The sequence below is a fragment of the Amia ocellicauda genome, chromosome 16 (assembly GCF_036373705.1).
Source record: "Amia ocellicauda isolate fAmiCal2 chromosome 16, fAmiCal2.hap1, whole genome shotgun sequence".
In the NCBI taxonomy this organism is placed as follows: domain Eukaryota; kingdom Metazoa; phylum Chordata; class Actinopteri; order Amiiformes; family Amiidae; genus Amia; species Amia ocellicauda.
Window position 1 is genome coordinate 6758060 of NC_089865.1, and position 25069 is coordinate 6783128.

Here is a 25069-nt window from a genome sequence, read left to right on the forward strand (position 1 = left end):
ATAGGTGATTACTGCCATGCATTGAAGGGATTAAGGGAGGCATGTAGCACGGAAAGGAACCACAATCTCAGAAAAAAATAACTATCAGTAGATCTCTTAGTGCAATTGCAGTTTTGAACACATATTTGATAGTCTCTCCATTGCTGCTGCTTTCATTGTAGGTGTCCATCACTTTCTTGCATTTTATATGACACTATATCAACGTATATTATTTTCATTGTGAGTCCCCCAAACTGGATGGTGATGCAATGCATGCCTGTCTGGAACTCTTTCAAATGCTTTTGCTTACCTTAAACATCTTTTTCCACAACTGCAAAGGTCTTGACCAACAGCATCTTTCTGCCATTATTGTCTTGCTCAAGGCTTGAATGCATTTTTACACTTTTATTAAAAATAATCAAATAAGACATAGATATTTTTAATAGAATATATTCCATATGTTGCATTTTTATTGCGACTAAGTGCAATATGAGTTTCTCATCTAAAATCCTTCAAAAATGTGATACACACCAAGGTAATTTGTAAAAGCGCCAGTAATTGTATCTTTGATCTTATAAATTTCTGGGGGCACCATTCTTCTAAAATGACCAGAATCCTGGGATACACAATAGAATAAAGACAATGTAAGGTATACGTCTTATTTGGCCGATATATATGTGTAACGAGAAGCAAAAACCAAAATGCCTCAACAGCAAATATTTCAAGTATGAGTGACCAGTTTTTAATTGTAAAGTAGGTGCAACATTATTAAAATGTTACATTGCTGCATGACCTGTAATGCTCACAATATTTACATTAAACTGCTGCTTACATGAAACAGAAACCTCTAACAAGGAAAAAAAAAAAAAAAGAAACGGAGAGAAAAAAAAAAAAAAAAAAAAAAACAACTTGATGGACTACCTACTCCTAGCACCCACATCAATGCTATCGGCAACCAATGAAATCAAGTGCACAGAAATACTTTACATAGCCTACTATTGTAAAGTATACATTGGTGAGAAAATATAAACTTTGTTACATGTTGAGAAACCGACAAAAATAAAATAAAAGGGTTGGTCTTATCAAATAAGATTCAGGGCAGAAAAAGAAAATGAAAAAAAAAACACAAAAAAAATATATAAACACACACACGCGCACACACAAACACACCTGCAATGAACACAAACACAGTGGACATACACTTCAGGAGAACAGGTTGGTACAAAACAATGGACACCGTCAACAATTAGAAACATAAAAAACAACACATCAACCTGTGACAGATGACGTGAAACTGAATTACACACATTTCACATGGGGCTTGTGCATGGGACTGTGACCGGTCTCCATGCCATTGCACAAAAGGGCAGAATGAACTTTACCAAAGAAACTGAAATACCTGCTTTTAGGCAGTGGTCATGTTTTCTTTTTTTTTTTTTTCATGATACTTTACAGGAAAATACTATTTTTTATATATTTAACAAATAAATCAAAAAGAAAAACACTGACTAGATCAAGTCTCTTTTGCAATGAGCTAATGGATCCAATGAAAGTGGACTATCTCCCTGTCTTCTATGGGTGAATGGACACGTATATGTGGGTTTTACAATGCACTTATCTTTTTGTAAACAATGTACAGTACATGAGAAAAAAGGAAGCAGTACCGTCTCAATTACTTTTTGCAGATCGCGTTGTATTGCACCGAAAAATGGTTTTGTTAATTCTAGGCTTGCTTGAGTTTTTCAGTTACGAAAAAGACAAATAAACACAAAAAAAGATAAATAAGCAAAAAATCTGTTGTCTTAGGTACAGTAGTGTGTATATGGCAGCACTACTGCTTTGATACTGTGGTGCAGGAAAGGGTATATACTCTCTCCTCTCAATGGTCAATGTAGTGGTTTAAAGGATTTTAATTTCTATTAAATGTTTTGTAATGTATGTAGTCTGGCCACTTTAATGACACAGTATAAAATTCATATCATAGGATCTTATGTTTGTGTAATAGCGATTTTGAATTTAGCCATACATTCCATGTTTGTATTACTGGAAGATTAACAGGTCCTGCTCAGTCCTGTAATTTGTATTTCTCGCCTTCTGAAAAGCAGGGCCCCCGTCTTTACTGAACGTTTTCTGAACTTGACTCAGCATTAGTGTTTTTAATTTGGTACCCTACCTTTCTGTGCTCTTTGTTTGAGTTTGTGAACAATTTAATAAGCTATCAGTTCTCATTTTAACCTGTCATATACTTTAGAAACTTCAGTCTAAGCCATCGAAAACACGTGCGCGCCATTTTGTTAATGTGATGAACCAGACCAATTTCCCCGGAACAAACTGACATATTAGTAAACTGCGAGATCCTCACTGACCTTATTGATTTTAGGTCTCCATTCATCATACTAGTTTCATAGATATTCTAACACCAGATCATAATGCTTCATGTGGGTCTGTTAATTAAAACATGTACTCTAATAAATTAATGTGGGCTTCCTGAGAAAAAGAAATATCAGCAATTTATTAAATATACTAGTTTCTTTATATAAGCAAAAATCTGCTGTTTCACAAGAACATGTAAACTCAATACTATTTTTGAGTAACAGTGTTGTAAAAAGACGCAGGTATTGTTTACATCCACAAGAAGCTTAACTCATTAAATAAAGAAAAATATATTTATTTATATTTGTTAACCACTAACTGAATAATACTCCATATATAGGCTGTACCTCTTATTAAAGCAAAAAATGTCAAACTCTAAGGCCAGAGTTTAAAACTCTTATTAGTATTATTGCCAACTATAATAATTATATAGCTATAAATAAATATGAAATACATTTAATAATTTACAACAACATCAACAACAAAAATAATTAAGGCCCCTAAATTGAAAAATAAATCCAAACCAGTGATAAAGCTTTGGCCACTGCAGGTTACTTGCATCTGAAATAAGGCTTAGGTCATACATACTTTCTTGCTTATTTGGGTATTTTGTTTGAGCTAGTTTAAAAGGTTAAAGACAAATTGACCTGCATTTTGCATCCTACTGTTAACATGTAAGTGTGAAAGGTTATTATTGGTCAGTTCTAACCTTTCAATAAACACTTGCAACATCTCAATTTTACTGTGCCTTCTGAACCAGGTGGTGAACACCTCTATATATTATATTAAATAATGCTCTCTATATTGTTATTTGATACAGGATAGGTCACTCAATTGGCTCTGTTTAACAACAAGTGACTATATACTATAGTTTTGAAACAGTTAATTTGTGAAGAGTCTAACAGACTCCCATGGTGCATTGGAAATATTCACTCTAATGCACATAGAGATGTAAAACATCATAGTGCAACAGCAAAACATACAAGTGAATCAATCTGAGAACCGTTTTTAAGGTACAACATGATAATTATAAGTGCCAGAAGTATTAAACTGCAAGTCAATTTAACCTCAAGAATTAAAATGAACCATACTATTTTGTTCAAGCAGATAAATATCACATTTTCAGTTTTTCTGTAAACATCCTGATCAGTATTTGCAATATCAAAAATATTCACGAAAATAAATCAATTTACTTTTGAAGTAAAAATAATTCAACAATAAATTAAAATGGTCTTTGTCATAGCTTTCTTCTAGAATAACATGCACGCCCTAAAATGTGTCTTAAACATTATTAAAAAATACATCTTAACAATTCAAAAGTCTGTCTGAATGCCAACCAATCTCTCTAGTCACCAAAGAGTCAAATACTTCTTGCCTGGTTAAAAAAAAAAAAAAAAAAAAATCAAACATACTCCTCAATTTTGTGACAAAAGTCATGCTCAGTTATTTGTTCTGCTCCCTCCAGTATTGTAATGACCTGCTCAGAGAAAGCCCAGAAGCACATTCAGCTGGTAAAGTTCATTCCATTTAGACATACATAAATGAACACTTATTGGTGTGAAGTGTCTGTCATAATCAAGGGATTACATAATCATGCCTTTTCCTCTGCTGTTTAATACAAAAACAGCATTTTAAATGTAATCATATAAAAGCTTTAGGCTGTATTTCTTCTTTATTTATCCTGTTTACACTGGTGGTCGACTTGACCGTGTACTGAATAAAAACCAAAGAATTTTGTACACTTTTGTTTTGTACAATAAAAGATAAAGTGTGCATTAAGTACGCTTGTACATGACAATATTGTACAATATTTACATTTCTTCTCTGAATATCACCATGAAATTCTGCATTATCTATATACATATTGAAAATGTATCAGAAATATTTGGACTGTCTATTTTCTTGTATGCAGTTTTTTTTTTTTAATATATTCTAGAAAAAAATAGTTCTCCAGCAAGCTGTAGACAAATTGCAACCATGATCATACAGTTTTCTGATTGGCTTATCCAGCACCTTTATTGTCCCTTGTCTTCAAAAATACTGTACCACGGTTTGACTGTAGCACCTTGGGGTGTTAACAATTAAGACTATGTATATACACAGTTCCATTGACGGGTACTGGACTGCTGATGAAAACATTCAATGTTATCTAGAGATCTTCCTCCTCTTGGGCTTCGGTGGCTTGACCTGTCTGTCTCTTGGTGGCATCTGGTGAACCTGTGCAAATCGGAGATAGATAAAAAACACAGAATGTAATGCACATGGAGAACGCCCTTCAGAGCAATGCCAGAGAAATACTGCTGCAGAGCAGTAAGTGACGCAGGAGTTATCACATTTTAACACTAATAACTATGAATAAATTTAATCTGTCTGCGAGAGGAAGAAAAGGACTGCTCAGCTGAGAGAATATTCCATTTATCATTCCCGCTGGACAGAGCTCACAACAAAGCACCGGAAATATCCTTCTCCTAGGCAACTTACATATCAAATACTAATTGTTAGATTCCAGCTATCAACTCATCCTACATTTTCCTTGAAATAATGAATGTACTACTATATATAAATACAAATAATAAATACTGTGATTTCCCCACCAGATTGTCAAGATGCCAACCTGTACTGCTTTTCACAATCATTATGAAGAGCTTCTTCATAAACAGCTGAGCAATATGTAGTATTAACATCAAAATATGATTTACAGTTAAATGTATCTTATATTCTAGCAAGTATTATAGTGCATTTATTTTCTTCATTGCATCAAACCTCACATACAAATCTACTCTATAGGTTGCATATGCATTGGTCCTTTCCCTCATCTTTTATCAGTTCTGTATAAAGGGTCCTTCTCACAATGAAAAGTTTGCTATCCATACAAAACAAGACCGTATACTCTTGAAGACTGCAACTGAGCACCTGTATCCTCTCAAAAAACCAAACAAATGAAAAGACACTATACTACCGACTGTAGCTTCACAAATGTGATCCCCGCCGTTTTGAGCATTTTAGGTTTTCCTCTTGACAGGCCAACTCTTGCATTATGTTGCAGCATGTAACCCTACAAATCATTTCACATCACACTTTTTTTTTTTGTTTACTTTCAATATACATTTCCATCCTTGAAGTTAAGCTGACTTACATTAAAACCACTGAATCCTTTAAAATTGAAATCATTGTTTAAGAAGCAGCAGCAGAGGGCGAGTTTGTTGCAGCTTTTTTATGTAATATTTTAACTTCATTCTCCCAGCAGACAGGGAGCAGATTCTTTGATCAACACAGCTGTCACACTGCAGCTCAGCCAGTGGGCGAGGACAGAAAGCAGGAGTTTGGTTCATATCTGAACGTTAAGTTATTTAACTCTTCAACATTGACACAGCACACTAATAGGAAGCAAGTGAATTATAAAACAATTACAGTGAAAGTAAAAGAGAAAAATAATGTCCTCTATACATCTACCTGGGAATTCACCCAAGCAAAGAGTAATAAAACAAATCAATGGCTTCCATTATAGAATTATATGATTCTTTCATGTGTCAGTTGCTCAAATGAAATCACAATACATATGTATAATATACATGAATTAAGAAAACAATAAGATACTCACACTGCCCGAGATTTTGTCCAGTTCACTCATAGCCTCGTGAATAGCAGCTTCTAAATGATTATTTAACTTTCCACTTCTAGAAAAACAAAACAAAAGGTAAAATATTAGTGGATTCTACAGAATAATCATTTGAATGCCTCGATTCTTTTTAAATAAAACATTTTATACTTCAAAGTAAAGTAACATTTTACCTTCTGAATTTTATTTCCTCAATTGTTAACTAATTCTGGGATGAGAAGATAACTTGGGGAAAAAATTGGATCTTTAAAATTTGAATCAGAAGATCTTTCCAGTTATGGGTCAGGCAGAAATGTGCCACAAGTTTCAATATACAAATCCACATGCAAATCCATTTAAGCAGCCTCTCAACAGTCCCGTTATGGCACTTTGAAATGGGGAAGTTTAATGAATGTACAAATTCCACCAAAGAGCCGTACATTTCTCAACATCAAAAATGCTGAGAGCAATGGATGGTGGCTCTTTTAATCTTTAGACTACGATTGCCCTGAATATGTCTTGAGCACTGCTGGGGATAACGGCGGGCTGGCAGGGGCAGATTTCACTCGAGGACCAGCAGCCCAGTTTAGGCTGCAGTCATTGTGATTAGCCCTCCATAATTTGTTTCCTGCTTAGGTGCAACATGGGGAATAACATATCTGAGATTTTTTTTTTTTTTTTTTTTCCACCTTGTTTGATGCAAATAGCGTTGGCTGAACTAACACCTCTTCATGCAAAACAACTAACATCCTAATCTTATGTTGATTTTAACCATAACTGCCTAACACTAATGTTTCTTCTTGAAAAATATGCTCATAAGTGTGTGTTTGTATGTGTGTGTGTGTGTGTGTGAAATAGTTTTCACACCCCAGACTGCAAACATAAACAGTCATTTTATTAAAAATATTAGTTTCGTATGGTTCCCAGTCTAAGCTGCATACTAATTTTAGAAATACACAGTACATTAAGATGTTATAAACTACCTTGTTCACACCTGCACATTAAATTAATTCCCCAAAAAGTGCAAATCTTTTAACTTTAACACTGTTTACATTATTGGAGTATGATGTGTTTGCAAAATTAAACTTGTGAAAAAGAATCTATGCAATATAAATACAACACCAGACATTTTAGGAAATGTATTCGGCATCACTACACTGTTTTCTGGATAAAAAATAAAAACATTTGAGTTAATTTTATATATATATTATAGACGAACAGGGAGACGGAGAGAGAGAAAGAGGGATTATATTAAACACTAAGTAAGAACAGCAGGGGCATCCCATGTGTAGAATAGAAACCACTTGAGACAGAATGGAACAGTCCTAACACAAACTGATCTAGTCAGGATGCTCACTTTCTATTTCTCTTCCTGGCGCGGTTGAAGGCTTCTAGATCTTCAGTTAGTGTCTTCAGTTTCTCGGGCTCCACCTGAGTGAAGGTATGAACACCAAACCACATTACCCAGACCTGCAATTATTAAACATGGACTTTACTTCACTGCTAACATAACCTTCTATATTGCAAAACTTTTTAAACTTCTTATGCCTTCGTAAAATGTATGATCTTGATGACTGAGAATTGCTGTAATCGTTATCAGCTTGGAATGATTTCACTGGCATATCCGCAGACTTACCAGGTGTGTGGCACCATGTATGAGCCAATGTAGGGAGACTGTGAACTTACCAGCTGCCTGGACAGTTTATACATTCATGAACCAGGACCATCTCGTTCATCTGTAAATGTATGTATTTACCAATTCACTAAATTAGATGCACCATAATACTGAATAAAACATATTAAGGCTTGTTCTGATGAGTCAGACTTATGTATTCTATTTGCAATGTATTGAGGCTGAAGTTAGATTGAAACCTGATCTTCACCTTAAATAAATATTTTTTTAATGCATTTCATGTCAGCTAATATTGTAACTTCTAAATTATGATTAAAAATCCATTACATCTGCCTGTTTCTTGTATCATTATTACAGTAAATATTCACATTGTAATTATAAGTGCATTGTTGAAGCAAGAAGTAGCAAAGTAGCAATAAACAAGCAGTGATTCCAAAGAGCTCCAGCTTGTAGCAAAGCAGCACAAGATGTGATTGCAAATGAGTCAGACAACCAATGTGAAGTCCTCATTTCACACTCCATAATTAAGATTTAAGTTCAATAAAGCCTAATTTACTTATAATAAGCAGCAACTTCTTAATTAACATAAGGGGGAGTATAAACTGTGTGCATTCCTGTGTGGGGACAGGAATGAAAAAACATTTTTTCACAGCCAAAAAAACAAAAAACAACTGGTCTGGTGTTAGTGCTTTGCATATTATGAGGAACAGAGTGCCCTCTACATTCAAAACAACATGTCTTTGAATTATTGAGGCTATATCTAGCAGGGAAAGTATCTGCATTTAAAAAAAAAAAAACATTAAAAAAACTGCCCCCTTGTGACACCTTGATGTAATTTAAGTACTACTAATACAAAGCTACAGTTATGGCCAAGACATTTATAGATAAATGGATATAAAATCCATGACCTAGTAATAAAAGCAACGCAATGGAAACTGTATGTTGAATAGTGCATTCACTTTTGAAATCTGAAATATGGCGCCTAAATCCTAGACTTCAAGATTAGCCACATGGTTGGTCTATATAAATAAGCAATGGCATCAGGTTGAAAAATGTAACTTCAGAAAATAAAAGTTTAAGAAACTAAATCAATACCAATTACTATTTAAAATTCTAAGAGTTAGAGACTGCTAGCCAAATGCTGAAATAAAGCTATTCACAGCTGGGGATATTTCTGGATATTTCTAGAACGTTCAGATTGCTTGTGAAAACACAGAGTAATATCAATATCAATATTTGTAAGATGGACTACTCATGGTGGTAACCATGGAGCTAGCTTGCGTATTGAGAAGGAGAAGCAGTGCATGATGGAGGGTGCAAACAGGTGCCAAAGGAAGACGGGGGGAATCATTTATTTGAACGGCCAGTGTTTTTGAGGGTTGGTATAGAATGTAATCAAATATCAATGACTATGATCTAATTAATTTTTCAACTGTAAAGTACTTAAACTAGGTCCACAATACAGATACTCACTTGGTCTCAAAATATGCCTGTTATTAATCACTGCTTATTATTGTTTTTGCACTCCCACAAATGGGCATGTTTAATAGTCAGAGCATAATTTCTCCTCCAGCGAGCCTCTGATCAGCTCTTGGCAAGGTGCATTTCCTGTGTGAGGGACTAACAATAACCCTGAGGGGTGTGCCCTTCAATTTCTTCCCTTTCTAAAATTCTGAACTGTTTACACACTACCACAAATCCATGAACACAGTGCCTCGGGGAGAGAAGGAAGCCAGATTCATTTTTAAATATGTCAAAAAAACACAATCAACAAAGATCGTGCTGTACAATTAAACATAGTATGCCAATTCTAAACAGCAAATGAAAATGTGATAAGACATTAAAACAATACTCTTTGAAAGTGCTCAGATTTCAGCAAGATTTTGAAAAGTATCCTTATATCTTAGCACTATGTAACCTTTAACAGCTTGGTTGGATACGAGTTAGATCAAGGAATAAAACTAATAAGAATTATATTAACAAAGACAATAATGATAATATACGCACCTTCCCCTGCTCAGTGTTTTGGACAGTGGGATTGTGCACTTCCTCCTCACTCACAAGTTTACCAGGCCATGAAGGGAAACCTTTGATCTGGCCCCAGACCAAGTCACCTACGTTAAACGTCCTTGGCCGGTAATGGATTAACTCGTTAGACGAAGGAGAGTCCGGGTTCCTCAAATCTTCCTCGCTGCTGATACTCTTAGTGTCTGACGGGCTGGGCGCACACCCATTAATGCTCTCTGCACTGAAGTCTCCATTATAATGGATGTAGTCTTTGACCAGCGAGCCCTCCAAGCTCGTGGAGGAGCTGGGAGACTGGTCTTCTGTGGCCAGGTCGTGCTTGGGGGTGCTCAGTAGCACACCGTAGCCCCTGCTTGGCTGGCTCTGGTTGCCATTAATGTGTGCACATCTCTCCACCGTGCGCTCGAGCCTCTCCTTGAAGTTGACCATAGTTCTTTTACAATTGTTAACCCTGAAGTTCTCCTCTAGAAAGCGCTTTTCGTTTGGCATTAATACTGTGTGATGTTGATGTTGTTGTTGATGATGATGATGTTGTTGTTGTTGTTGTTGTTGTTGATGATGCTGATGATGATGCTGTTGTTGTTGATGTTGTTGATGGTGGTGGTGCTGCTCTACGTTCAGAGGCAGCACGGTGGAGATGCTGTTAGGCCTCTCTGTGCAAGGACTGCTGTGAACATGGCTGGAGCACTCTAAAAACTCATCGCATTTCCACGGGTGTCCCTCCACTCCCGGGACCGGCTCTACCTCCCACTGCTTCCTCGGGGTGTTGCGCCCCGGGGATTTGAAATAATCGTAAGCCTCCCCACCTTCAGGGGTACTCTTGCCCTGGTCCGAGTTCTTCCGCACCCGTGACCCCCTGGCGTTTCTGGCACGGTGTTCTGGTTCCTGGCCGGCCGGTCTCCTGCCATGGATGACGGCGTTGACGGCGTGGGAGAGGTTGACGGGATCCCCGATCGAGGCGGTAAAGGCACTCATGGCACTCAGAGCTGGAATGGGGCTCATCTGCGTGGTGCTGCTCACTGTGGTGGTGATGACAACCTGCATGCCCTTGCTCGCAGCATCCACCACTGCTTTGTAAATCGCATCCACAGAAGAGTCCCCGCCGGGCCCGGCACCTGGCAGGCTCTCCCGGGGTGGCTGACCTGTGGCCGGCTCCACGTTCTGGGGCTGAAGGTCACATGATCCGTCGCGGAATGGGTGGAGTGAAGCCACGTTGGAGTTCTCCTGGAGCGATGTCATCCCAGACTGAGCGGTCATCTGTTTGTTGGGTGCCGTAATATCCTCAGGCAAACTCACCTAACAAATGCATATAACAACATATTAAATAATGCAAAAAAAGAAACCTTAAAATCACTTTCGCACTGATCCAGACTATACCCCCGTTTCGAAATTGGAATCTGAATAATGGCCTCTACTATGAAATTGTACGTAAAGAAGATTGAGTGAGGTAAAAGGGTGTAGTTGTAAAAACAAAAACAGTAACAGTATCATCTCCTGTAAGTTTCTGAGTCACTCACCTGAAAGTTTTGAAAGAGGCAAGCCATGGGGTTTGAGGCATTGTCCGGGAAGGGGCTCTCGGGAAAAGGGTGCTGTCCTTGGAACCCAGGAATGCCCTGCCCCCCATGCAGGCCCTGGAGCAGCTGTTGGTTCTGATGAAACATCTGGCTGTTGTTGATCAATGACTGAATGTTACCCAGCTGTGTGTTGTTCAGACTGTTATTTAATGAAGAGGCATCACCTGTGAGATTAAATAAAGAAAAGGAAAAAGATCATTATTTAAATGCATCCGAACAGTATGGTACCAGTTCTAGAAAATGATACATACTCCTAGAGCAACAGCAGAGGTTAAATGGGATGTTTCCAAATTAAACAGAAAGTAGTACCTGGCTGTAGCGAATTGTAGACAGATACGCTTTAATTTGATCCCAGTCATCAGAGCTTTTGTTTCTTTACTGATGGTCACAGAACCTTACAGTCATAAAGCACAGATACAACTAAAACATGTAATTAATGAGCCTAACTAATATTCAGAATATAAATACTAAACTGTGATACTGCAACAGGAGAGACCTTATCAAATACAGCATTGTCTTAAATTAGTATCTTACCCTCTGCATTTTCGGCACAACTCTAGCCCCACCAAACGTTCAAGCTCGGCTCTTACAAATGTACACCTGATCGACTGAGTAGAACTGCAAACCTAACATCAATGGAAGCATTATTTATTTAGGAACCAATGCTCTAATCAACCTAAAATGTAACTCAGACCATTCAAACCTTTATCTGTATCCCAAATGTAAGTTAACTTGGGATAATTTTTTTCCGAATTTTACATCTTTATCTTATTGTAATTTTACTTACTTAATATGAGATTAAATAATAATTTTTAAAAAATGGCTGAGTTCAAGTGAAGCTATTTAATATAAGCAACATGTCCCTGAAAAAACGATTAATTTGTCAAAACAGACCAGCACATTTTGTAAGTCTCTTGTCTGACAGCTTCTGTACAATATTGGGAGCAACGTGACACTTTGCAAGACAGCATTATTTAGTACCACTGAGCTTCTCTAACATCGGACTGAACACAACCAATTATAGGTCTATTTAGATAAAAGATAACCCCTGACTCTGTATTAAGGAGAAATCAATAGGAACATTAAGGGCCACTGGTATACATTTGACAGTACACTGAAGCCAGGGTGGAAATCCATATTTTTACACTTAGTGCTGAATAAGACTATTCAGAGGTACAATATTTCAATAAACAACTAATTCTGTACTAGTTATCCAACAAGCAATCAAACTAATATAGAATACATCTCAAGTTTACTATACATAAAATAACCTAAATAAATATCCTGAAAAAAAAAAAAATGTTCTCGGGTATCACAAGAAATAAATGAAGATGCAGCCTACTAAACTCGTTAAGAAAAAAAAATAGTTTCATGACTTGATTTGCATGACATGGATACGACCATTAAGAAGCACACAGTGCCCATTTCAAATCGAGATGTAACATCCCAGAAGAGCATTCTAACACACAACGTTCTTTTGAAAGGGAAATCGGAAAAAAAGTAAAAAGGTCAGACTGCAAAATCAGTCTTCTCACAGACACAGAACTCTCATTTACCAATGACAATCAAAACACGTACCATAAAAGTGCCATATCTTCTGGCCACCACACTAAAGTGCAACGTTTACATTGAAGCTAAATGTGTATTGAAGACTTACTTATTTCACTTATCAGGGAATATGTTTTTTCTATTTAAATACAGGACACACACATCCACAAACAAATATGGAGGCTATGTGGATTGATAGTGATTATTAATATGGGATGAGCATAAAGAATATACTACAAACAGTGAATACTGCTAGGGACCCAATATTCTTCCCCTAAAAACATGTCTCACTCTAGGTAAGCATATAAGGTACCTATGAAATGATTAATTCATACCTATAAACTTAATTGAACAATCACTATATTTTGTAAAAAGCTTGAATTCATGCTTTAATATACTATACTACTACTGCAGAAGATGAATAGGCCTACATGTTTGTAATATGGTAGATGTAGAATACAGTACAAATACACAGTGCATGCCAAACTGTTCTACCTGAAATACTGCAGAACATGAAGGTATTATTTTCTTTGTAGTAACTAATACACATACTAATACCAGTTTAGGAGGAAAGAATTGTGTCCCTTGAGGGATACAGTAAAGCACATCTGAAGCAAAAGCAAATGCTGGCAAGTATTTTGTGAGAAAGGCATGCAAAATGAATTTGAAAACGAAGTCTTACTAAGTAGCCCTGTGCCAAGCAGAGGGTTCAGCAGCTGTGGCATCACTGAACCACTGAGGAGTTTGGAGGGTCCTGTTGTGCTCCCAGAGTTGTTTGAAAGGTTCAACAGAGTCTCTGCCATTGACACTACAGCTGTCCCACCCAGTGAGGAGACAGCCATGGCTGCCAGTGATGATGATGATGTAGTGGTTGTGGTAGTGGTTGCCTGGGAGGAGGTTGCTATGGGAACCTCAGGATGATTAGTAGTACTATCCATTGCAGAGTTCAGAAGGCTTCCCAACAGCTGGGGATTCAAGGACATTAGCCCTGAGGCCCCAGTGACAGCTGGGAGGAGTAAAGGATTAGCAGTAGTGTCATTGCCTGAAAGGCCCACTAAAGAGTTCACCAGTGGGTGGGACAGTAAAGCCTCTGCTTGATTGCCATCTAACTGGCTATGTTGGAAATGGTCAGGCAGAATGGGCATTGGAGGCATGGAAGGTAAAGTATTGCTGTCCTGCTGCTGCTGTAACAAGTCAGGGAGGGCCAAGTTGAAAGGCGGCAGTGGAAGCATGGCAGCAGCCTGGGCCTGATTCTGCAGCAGGGCTGCAAGGAGCTGGACCTGGACCGGCGGCAAAGAGTGCCCGTCCATATCACCGGAGAGCAAAGCCAAAGCAGCGTTAAGGTTGGGGTTTAGGAGGCCCAAAGAGTGGAGATTGATCTCAGACTTGCTGTCTCCTGATGGAGCCGGTAACATGTTTAGCAGATTCTGGTTTAGAAGCTGTTGCTGCTGCAGCTGTTGCTGTTGGTTCATGCCTAAAGGGATGGACAAGGAACCGAGCAGATTGGCATTTAAGGGATTTGTAAGACTGCAGTTGCCCGGGTTATTGTGTGGGAGCTGAAGCATCTGCTCCTGCCCCATGAAGGGAAAAGCGCTCCCCAGGGGAAACTGGCCTTGCAGTGGATTGCCGCTCGCACTTCGGACAATAACTCCATCCTGCATTACAGATGTGGTCTTGGTGCTGGCATGCTGACTGGCACCGGCTACTGCCATGGAAGATGACGGGCCTGAACTTCCTGCAATACACAGAAATAAAGACTGATTAGAAGATTTCTGCCTGAGATGCTTTATTACTATCATCAGGAGGCAGTGCGGCCAATTGGACTATGGGTTTTAAATGGTCGGTCACCTCTAGCACTGAACCACTGGTTTGGTATCACTCTAATCTGGCTGATAAGGTAATAACCTTATTTTATGCCGAGTAAAATGCTGTTTAGTAACAGGGTTAAACTTATTTTCTTAATTTACACACGTGAAAGTCATATGAAGCAGTATTCAGCTTTAATTAGTGGAAAGCTACAGTAGCCATTAATAAGAGAACAAATAACAAAAGGAATAGCACCACAAACTGAAGACAGCACACTCAACTTAATCACCCCTTTTTTGTATTACACACCTTGCAAAGCAGTTTGAATAAGATCTAGCTCAAAACCAGTCTATTAATCTACAGATTACAACATGCGTCCCAACACAACTCGTTCTTGGCGGTGTTCACAGCTGACTATGGCCATTTCACTCTAAAGAAATAACAAAAACATTGAGCTAGTCAATGTGAGAGATGTACAAATTAAAATAAGAATTTTCTTGAGTCCCCAAAAAATACCCCATCCATATGTGAGCGGATGGTTGTGCACACAGATTAACTGAAGAGATGGCACTACCTTCATCTCTTGAGCCAGACTGTACTACAGCAATCTAGACCACTAGCGCTGCACTCATCTTAAACATGAAAAGGCACTGGTGCTTTTGCTTCGCACGTCTTTCACCAGTCCGTGAAACTGCACTGAAAGTTGCCAAACTGCAGCAAACTCAAGGCCCAATTTAGATAAAGCAATGAGAAACCAAGTGAACAGACAGACTTATTGCATTGCACCCGTCTCTTATGTATGTGATGCTGAACAGCCTGTGCACCAAGCAGAGGTGCTTTGTCCAAACAGCTTTGAGTAGACCAATGTATGACCTGACATACACTGCCAAGCAGTCCGCTGTACAATCCCCTTAAAATGGCAAATGTGCCTTAGAACACAGAATTAGGGGAAAAAGAAAGAAGAAAGCAAGGAAATACTCATTTCTACAGCACAGCATAATTTGATAAGCAGAGGGCAAAAATAATTCTGGATTATATTGTGCTTTCCTAGGACGATTTTAACACTTTTTGTTTCTTTCTTTGCTGCATGTAAGGAGCATGCTTTCAATATGTGTTTTTTAGGGAGCTCAAAGAGAAGAGTTTAAGTTACATAAAAACTCTTGATTTGTAATAGTTTTGTCATTGGATACTAACAATCTGTCCAGTTCATTTCTGGTTTACTGTTCCTGTTGCAGAATAAAATGAGAACAACAATGACTTCATCTGCTTCTTAGATTTATTGTACATTTTGACTTGAGTAATGCTGTCACAGATTATATAAGAGATACACACTCCTGTAAACCATATCAATTTATTATATATTGAAAGCAGACAGACAATATTCAAAGTCTGAAGAATGCTGGCATGTTTTATTTACTTCTATTTTATAGCAACAGTTGTAATATTTGTTTTCTATTGATTTTTCATTTGATAACATAAAATAATGTATTAATCAATAGAATTGACAACCTGCAATGTAATAACACCTACATTCCAGTTAAAGTGACAAAATGGTCTAAACGAGTCAAGTGACCCTGAATGTTTTATTTGTAAGTAATAATAAATGAATAAATAAAAGCAATTATAAATACAAAGTCAATTCCAAGAGTCTGGTTACAGTACTTTATTATTCAAATTTCCTTGTCAATATATGCTTAAATGATGCCATAGATGTAACATATTCATTCATACAGGTTATGAAAGAGTATTCCAGTCACTAGGATGTGTGAGTCATAACTGCTAAATTGGGGATATGGGGTTCGGCTCAGTATATAGGCTATTTATTCCAAAGAAACACTAACAGATAGATGCATGTTAAATAAATACCCTTCTGCTTTTTGCATTGACAGCAAGTTTGTCTTATTCTTTAAAGGTAAGCTGCTGAAGGTTTCAAAGTAAGATCATCAGTTGTAGCGATGTTATGCATGACAAAACCTGCTACCAACACATTATCAACCCTCAGAGCATTATATTGACATGCCCCTCTATAGTGATTCAGATATGTAAAAGAACACTGATGCATTTGAATTGTGCGCTCAGTCACATTGTGGGGAAACGAGGCCACAATTGCCAATTCGCTTAGTGGGAATATGAGGGTTACAGAAAGGTGTAAACAGTCACTGCTTCAGTGGGTACCTGTTGTCCCCTGGCAGCCAGCCACACGGACGGTCATCTCGCTGAAACACAGCTGCCACCTGTGAGTTAGCGAGAATAAATGAATCATGGGTTGATCCAAAATAGTTTGCAAGTACATGTGTTGACTGTCTTATTTGCATCACAGATTACCTGCAGATTTATTAAATACTAATCAATACAGTACAGTATAGAGGCCCGTGTGTTTGTTTTGGTGTCAGTGCACCTACCTGCACATTGATGCAATCTAACTCCAAAGACCCAGTCAAATCTGAACTTCTCTTTCTGCAAAAATTTGTGAGGAGCAATAATTCGACGTCACATTTAGCTAAACCTACTGTCACCTCGTGGGTTGCAGCTGAAATCGTGCCCTGGCTCACACCTTTTGTAGAAATCACAGATTTTGGAAATATCCGGTGGCACACGGTAATATTGCTGCCAGCATACTAGAGAGAGTGATGTTTGACTCCCTCTCTCTCCCTCTCCAAAGTGTGTCTCAACTATTCAAAGAGTACAACATTATTTTCCCCTTTTGAAAATTGTATACATTTTCTGTGTTTGGCAGATCTAAAATAGATGACCCAACTTTGCTCAAGAAATAAATGGAATGAAAACAGGCCCAATGGATTATGAGGTCTGCACTAGTGTGGAGATTACGAAGATAAAGTAGAATAGTTCAAGGTTTTGCTTTGCTTGGTTCTGAAATTTGCATGCCAACCCTGTGTTAGACTTTCAACGTGCACCAGCATCAAAATAGGAGCCCTAGTGTGGTTAACAGATAAAGCCCAGGAAACAGTCCAGACCAAAAACAGAGCTGTGGGGACTTAATGCATCAGACCATGATGTTCCACCCAAAAGACACAGCCAGGGATGATATTCAATTACTGTAAAAGTTGTCAGCAAAGATATGTGTTTATAGAACTGGCATGTTTCACCTCAAACTTCCCATCACAAAACCGCAAATCGCAAAACTACAAATATAATTTCATATGAGCATATTTGACATACTTAATGAACAAATTGGTCTATACTGTTTTTGTTGTTGTTCTGGTTCTGTTGTTCATTACAATTAATCACAAATAATCACAAATAAATAATGTTGATCAAACAAATTGATAATTTATTTATATCAGGTGAGTGACAAAGAGTAGCCATGAAATACATTTAATTAATTTATTTTAGCATGTTATATAAATATGCAGAATATCTTTCAAATAACAAATACCCTTAAAAACAGTCAAACAACAATCCATGTTAGAGTGCTGGAAATCAATGTAGCAAACTATGTTTCTTGCACAACAGGAATATCAGTAGCATCGGCTACTCTAAAAAGCGTTACTGTAACTAGACAGCAATCGCAAAACTTCCACAAAATCTAACTAGGATGTAAATGGTTTGTGTGTAAAAGAAAATTGACCAAATGCAGAAAAGCCACAAAGGAGAAAAGCTTCTGTGAAAGTTGCCTAATGCCCCCTAAGGCTGCGTTTCTCATACCTACAAGTTCTCTAATATATAGAAGACCAATTAGCAGAAGGATACCAGGACCCTATAACAGGGAATGCTTAATTCAGCACAAACAGTATGTTGTTACTATAGTTACACAAATGCTCTGAAAAGCTTTACAGTTTATCTAGGCTAAATCTTTTTTGAGGAACAAAAATCCTTTTTAATGTTGTTCCATCTCTAACTGTGGAAATTTTCTATTAACATGCAAAGTAAACAGATTGAAGCAAAGGACATCACTAAGGGAAATTAGACCAAGCATTCAAATGAAGGCCCTGTATCCAATGGTAGGAATGCATGGCCTTCAGTATAGCATTTAAAATCAATACTGTTTGCCAAGGGATAGTGCTAAAAATCTCTCATTGACTGGCTGCCATACCTTTATGTTGAGAAATTTTAAAAAGCAGCTGGTAACAAAATCAAGCAAGTTCTACTTTATTTGGCAAATAACTTGTATTGTAGACTTTAAGGAAACTTGTACACAGATTAAAATGAATGCACTTCACTGCATGGTGGAAATTCATATAGTAGTTTTGTTCTATGTAATATGATTTGAAAATAATATATTACATTTTAGTAACAGTCATCAAGGTAGTTTTTATGGTTGTACTTCTTTAAATATCATCATACTGAAATGAAGGCTCTTTAAAAAATAAGGATTTTTTTTTTATTACAAATAAAACAACCAACCAAAACATACTCGGCACTAATAGAACTACAGCAAAGATATCTAGAATTAACTGAATGAATAAATAATGACTTAGTATTCACTATTCACAGCCATAGTCTATTCTCAATCTATACAAACCTCATCATCATATAACCAATGTGAAGAGGATGTACACTCACCTAAAGGATTATTAGGAACACCATACTAATACTGTGTTTGACCCCCTTTCGCCTTCAGAACTGCCTTAATTCTACGTGGCATTGATTCAACAAGGTGCTGAAAGCATTCTTTAGAAATGTTGGCCCATATTGATAGCATAGCATCTTGCAGTTGATGGAGATTTGTGGGATGCACATCCAGGGCACGAAGCTCCCGTTCCACCACATCCCAAAGATGCTCTATTGGGTTGAGATCTGGTGACTGTGGGGGCCAGTTTAGTACAGTGAACTCATTGTCATGTTCAAGAAACCAATTTGAAATGATTTGACCTTTGTGACATGGTGCATTATCCTGCTGGAAGTAGCCATCAGAGGATGGGTACATGGTGGTCATAAAGGGATGGACATGGTCAGAAACAATGCTCAGGTAGGCCGTGGCATTTAAACGATGCCCAATTGGCACTAAGGGGCCTAAAGTGTGCCAAGAAAACATCCCCCACACCATTACACCACCACCAGCAGCCTGCACAGTGGTAACAAGGCATGATGGATCCATGTTCTCATTCTGTTTACGCCAAATTCTGACTCTACCATCTGAATGTCTCAACAGAAATCGAGACTCATCAGACCAGGCAACATTTTTCCAGTCTTCAACTGTCCAATTTTGGTGAGCTTGTGCAAATTGTAGCCTCTTTTTCCTATTAGTAGTGGAGATGAGTGGTACCCGGTGGGGTCTTCTGCTGTTGTAGCCCATCCGCCTCAAGGTTGTACATGTTGTGGCTTCACAAATGCTTTGCTGCATACCTCGGTTGTAACGAGTGGTTATTTCAGTCAAAGTTGCTCTTCTATCAGCTTGAATCAGTCGGCACATTCTCCTCTGACCTCTAGCATCAACAAGGCATTTTCGCCCACAGGACTGCCGCATACTGGATGTTTTTCCCTTTTCACACCATTCTTTGTAAACCCTAGAAATGGTTGTGCGTGGAAATCCCACCAACAACCATGCCATGCTCAAAATTGCTTAAATCACCTTTCTTTCCCATTCAGACATTCAGTTTGGAGTTCAGGAGATTGTCTTGACCAGGACCACACCCCTAAATGCATTGATGCAACTGCCATGTGATTGGTTGGTTAGATAATTGCATTAATGAGAAATTGAACAGGTGTTCCTAATAATCCTTTAGGTGAGTGTATACTGACATGACCAAAAAGTAGTTTAATGGTTAATACAGGAAGAAGATATTTTTAAAACAAATATAAACCACTTAGTATCTGGAGCTGTCACTGTCACATTAACACTCAAAATAGGAAGTTGTTGTTTAGAGTACAGGATGCTGACAAGAAAAATATATAAATATATATATTTTTAAAAACCTGGTTGAATTAAGGACAACTGTTACCAGAGTGACACACCTTAGTTGTAGGACTTTGCATTGTGGACATTGTGTTTTTATTTGTGATTTTGCATTGCCAAAAAAGGTTCCCCTTATTTGTTAAATTTGTTGCAAAATATACATTTTTGTAATACGGCAATATGAATATTTGAAGTTCGTGCAGCTTTACACAAAACTCAGATGCTCCCCCTTTAATAATGCTGTATTTATTACCTTGCCAAAAAGATACAGACACTAGAATCTAAGAGCTGCTTCAAATCTGCTCTCAGTATCATTATCAGAATGAGTCACTTCAGTCAAGATTCATCAGCACAGGAAAAATGACTTTAGGAAAATATTTAATTATTATAAAAATGTTAGACATTATTTCAATATGAATCAAAAAAATATTAAATAAAATGGCATGACGTTCCAGCTTTTGTATAAATCTCTAATACCCATCATAGCCACACCACAAATTAACCCTTTGTCCATCTGCTCAATAATTAAGGCTAAGACACTTTTGTCACATTAGAAATTTTATGTGAGTTTGCTGATTTTTTTATACTTGGCAAATAACAACACAGAAAACACTATTTTCTAAATGTTTATGACATCATTGTCCATTGATTGCAGTGTCTTGAATATCAAGTGTCACTTCAAAGAAAGCTTAACTGACAGCAGGCTCCTCTTCCTTAACACAATTATTTCCATAAATTAGTTAAATAATTAACACATTATTAAATATTCAAAAACAAACTGCAAGCATCAGCCCTTGTTACAACACAAACTGTCTATGTCCCATGTTATCTGTATTCCTATGGTTTGGAATTCAAGCAGATTATTATAGTTTAGCCCAACATTAACCCAACCAAAATATGTCTAACCAAGATTATTATAGTTTAGTCCAACATTAACCCAACCAAAATATGTCTAACCAAGATTATTATAGTTTAGTCCAACATTAACCCAATCAAAATGTGTCAACAGGCTATCGCACTGCCACTGCTCCGTACCGATAAGACATCAAATACAAGCATCACTAATTAATTGTTTATTTGTTATGAAAAACTCAAAATAATTTCGGTTCACACAAGCATGATACTTTAGATGTTTGGCATTGGTCATCAAGAACACACAATATGGAAACATAGATCAACAGATGCAGCACACTACTTTATATTTCCATGCGGCCTTTTATCTGTAAAAAAGCTGATGGGACAGAATTCATTTTTTCCAGAAGATAATGACCCCACACAAACTTCCAAAAAATGCCGAGCTCTGTTTTTAGTTCTGACTTAGAGTTTGGAAACATGAATAATTAATGTCTGTAGTAAATTAATATTTTTGTTTGTGAGTGAAGTTAAATGTGTGAGAGAGTAGAATGAGCTAAGATCTTTGACATAACCCTGCAAAAAGTTTTGTGAAATGTATAATTTGCTCAACTGAATAAACTGCATGTTCTACAAGTGCCTCCGTTTGGAAAAAAATAATATTTGAATACATTGTGCTGTCCATGTCATGGAAGGTTAATTTAAGGACACGGTTATCAAAATTCATATATGTGCGATATACTGCCAAATCCAGAAAAGAGGGTTTTAGGAAAATTCAGTCAACCAGCATCTTCATGCATTTTATTTTTTGGTGGTTTATTTTTCCACTTTCGTGTGTTGTGGAGTGCATTTAAGTGTTTATTTACATTAATCTATATTAAAATGTATCAAATGTGTATGTCATCGCTTTCTATTAAGTTATTTAACTTGATAAGATATCTAAAACCACAGTCTTTCAGGGGATTATATCAAGACAATTTCTCAATATACCACACCTCATATGGACCATAAGTATTTAAGTATTGCAGTAATTATACCATAGGCTTACAATGCAAATGTTTTGCTCCATAAATAAAAATAACTATATTTCTCCAAATATACCACAAACAATCAATATAAACCAGTCTTAAAAGGATATCTCCGTTCAGCTTAACTCCCAAAAGTGCGCACTCACACCTGTTTAATGACAATGATGCCTAGCTAGTTTAAAATGTAAAACACAGGCTTACCGGCATCAGAGATCACCTGGCCACAGTTGCTTCCATTACTGTTCGGTACCATCGGCGCACAGGCGGCTTGATTCCTTGCACGAGGCTTGCTTTGCTGTTGGTGTTGGTGGTGGTGGTGGTGGTGATGATGGTGGTGGTGGTGGTGGTGGGGGGGCAGTTGGTGTTGGTGAGGGTTAGGATGTCCAAGTATAGAATTTCCTAAAGCTATTCCAGCCTGTCCAAGTACCCCACAATTCCCAGAAGCCTGCATCTGATTCATCAGACCAGCAAACTGGCCATGTGGACCGTGGCCTCCCCCGTGAACCAAGTTAGTGTCGACGTTTTGGCAGTGCATTCCATTCCCTCGGGGGTGGAGGTGTTGCACCGGCAGGTTTTGTGACGGACCGGAAGTCAGATTGTTGTCTGGAAAATGCAACTGGTTGGAGGAACATGGCATGCCAGAGTTGGAGCTCACACAAGCAGCCCCATTGTTTCCAGCCATGTTGGAACTCTGACAGCTCATGGACTGGAGTAATTGAGCCATGGAGTTATTGGGGGGAAGAGGACCTTGCCCAGGTTTCCTAAGCTGGTCAGGTGGTCCAGGCTTGGGAGCTCCTGGAGCACTCATCTGGGACTTCAGCATGTTGAAAACCGTGTTGGTCGACTGCTTTCGCTTTCTCAGAGGATCTTTCTGCTGAGCCATAAGCTTGTCACGTAGTGCTGCACGTCCGCTCTGCCCTTCACTCATCGTCAGCAACATGTTAGTACTAGGAGGAAACATTGTATTTAAAGTGCTGTGCCCTTCTCCATTGCCACCACTGCCAACAGCACCAGAGTTGCCACTGCTGCTGCCACTACTGGTACTGCTATTCCCTCCGCTGCTGTTGTTGTTGGTGCCGGTCAGTTTGTTTTGATTCGCTAGCTGTGCTTTGGCTGCTGCTGACAGTAAACTACTTGCTGGGAACGAAGCAGCATTATGCTGATTCAAGATTTGATTAAGGGGCATTCCCAGCAGGCCCGGGTGATTCTTTTGGGGAGCGTTTCCAGCAGAAACTGGTGGAAACATCGAATTGGGCTGACTGTTGAGCACATTGCTCATTCCCACGAGCAACTGATTGGGGATGTCTTTGTACTGATGGAGCACGTCTGGCTTCGTTGATGGACTTGAAGGCATAGAAGGCCTTGGAGAACCCATGGATGACCTGGGAGACCTGGGAGGAACCTTCATGCTGCCACAGGAACCCTGAGGACCTGACGGCATAATGAAGCTCCCATGGTCTGAAGAGGTGGAAGATGAGCGTGACCTTTGTGGAGATACCTCCATCCTCCCCATAGCAGGCCCCATCATGTGCACTGGTGATGTCACAGGGGAGGGCGATATAGAGGTGGAAGCTGTGTGCTGACCTCTCTGAACGTGGGTGCCATGACTGATGGGTCCAGGTTTAACAGTTGGCAAAGGGAGGTTACTTGGCAAAGGAACGATAGCAGGGGGTATGTTTACATTCATCATAGGTACCTGAGAGTGGACATTTGATTGGAAGTTAGAGGGGTTCATGACCATTGGATTCTGGTTAACTGGCTTACTGGGAATCGGATCCAGAATGCCGAGGGGATCCTTTTCTGAAGTCATCTGCTTTTTCTGAAGAGCACAGGAAGGTGGAAGGGGGGGTGGAGGTGGAGGATGGGGCCCTTGCTGGGGTTTGTGGTGAAATACTGCTCGTGGCATGTCCATATTAGCAGGGAAGTTACACATGGGTTTTTTCATTACGGGGCTTTTTGTTGTAACAGTAGGAGAAAGAGGTATATTAGTCCTTCCTGCCATTGCGCATGACGACTGTGCAGGAGAGTTATGATGCAGGACAGCAGGAGGAGAAAGCGGAGTCCTGCTGTTCATGTGAATGGGGCTAGCGTTGTTTGCTCCGTGAAATCCGGGATTGTTCCGTGTGAAAACATCTGGGCTACCCAAAGGGTCCGTCCTGGGAGAGAGCGAACCATCACCATATATCTGAGATCCAGATGATGCGGGACTCAGCATCCCACCATGACTGCCACGATAAGGAGACTTCTGCCCATGGTCATTGCTCCCAAGCCTTTGTCTTGGATAGCCAGCATAAAGCTCTTGTTGTTGACCTGCAGTTAATTCCTGTTGATAATGCCTCTGGCCTGCCATCATCATCTTGAATGGATTCTTGCACTCTGGGGCGACAGAATTAGGTATTCCTTCATGTGATTTATTCCTTATTGCTCTTGGAGTAGCAGAACGTGTAGGGACCATTGGTGTTGCACCTGAAATATAGTTTGGATATAAAAGCTTTACTAAAATAACCTTTTCTACAAATTAACTTAAAAAACAACAACTATGTAACAAAAAAGTCTGAAATGAAAATGTAATGTAAATACAAATAAAAGACTAGAACATGCATTCTTGAATCCATGCAAGAAATGTAATTTGGTCATCTACTACATTGCATGTATATTGTATGTCACATTTCATAATATTAACAGTACAAGTGGTGTTGCACCAGCAAAATGCAAAGATGCAGGCATAAAACTGCAATGAATTATAACATTTTACAGGTCTATACTTACTGATACTATTGGTAATAACACAATATA

At 38.4% G+C, this 25069-nt stretch overlaps 1 protein-coding gene across 3 annotated transcripts in view; it reads right to left on the reverse strand.

The window, feature by feature from the left end:
• Positions 1-698: 698 nt before the first annotated feature.
• Positions 699-25069, reverse strand: part of mbd5 (methyl-CpG binding domain protein 5) — a 47230-nt gene continuing 22859 nt past the window's right edge. Inside the window, exons 5-11 of one of the 3 annotated variants that reach the window (XM_066687346.1) lie at positions 22475-24739; positions 13413-14465; positions 11126-11346; positions 9591-10904; positions 7308-7381; positions 5954-6029; positions 699-4569 (exon numbers count right to left, since the gene is read on the reverse strand). In XM_066687346.1, coding sequence (XP_066543443.1) covers positions 4498-4569; positions 5954-6029; positions 7308-7381; positions 9591-10904; positions 11126-11346; positions 13413-14465; positions 22475-24739 — 5075 coding nt within the window. In that variant the 3' untranslated portion in view covers positions 699-4497. Of the gene's footprint in view, positions 4570-5953; positions 6030-7307; positions 7421-9590; positions 10905-11125; positions 11347-13412; positions 14466-22474; positions 24740-25069 lie in introns of all 3 variants that reach the window. The other 2 variants (XM_066687345.1, XM_066687348.1) reach the window with 2 other exon arrangements.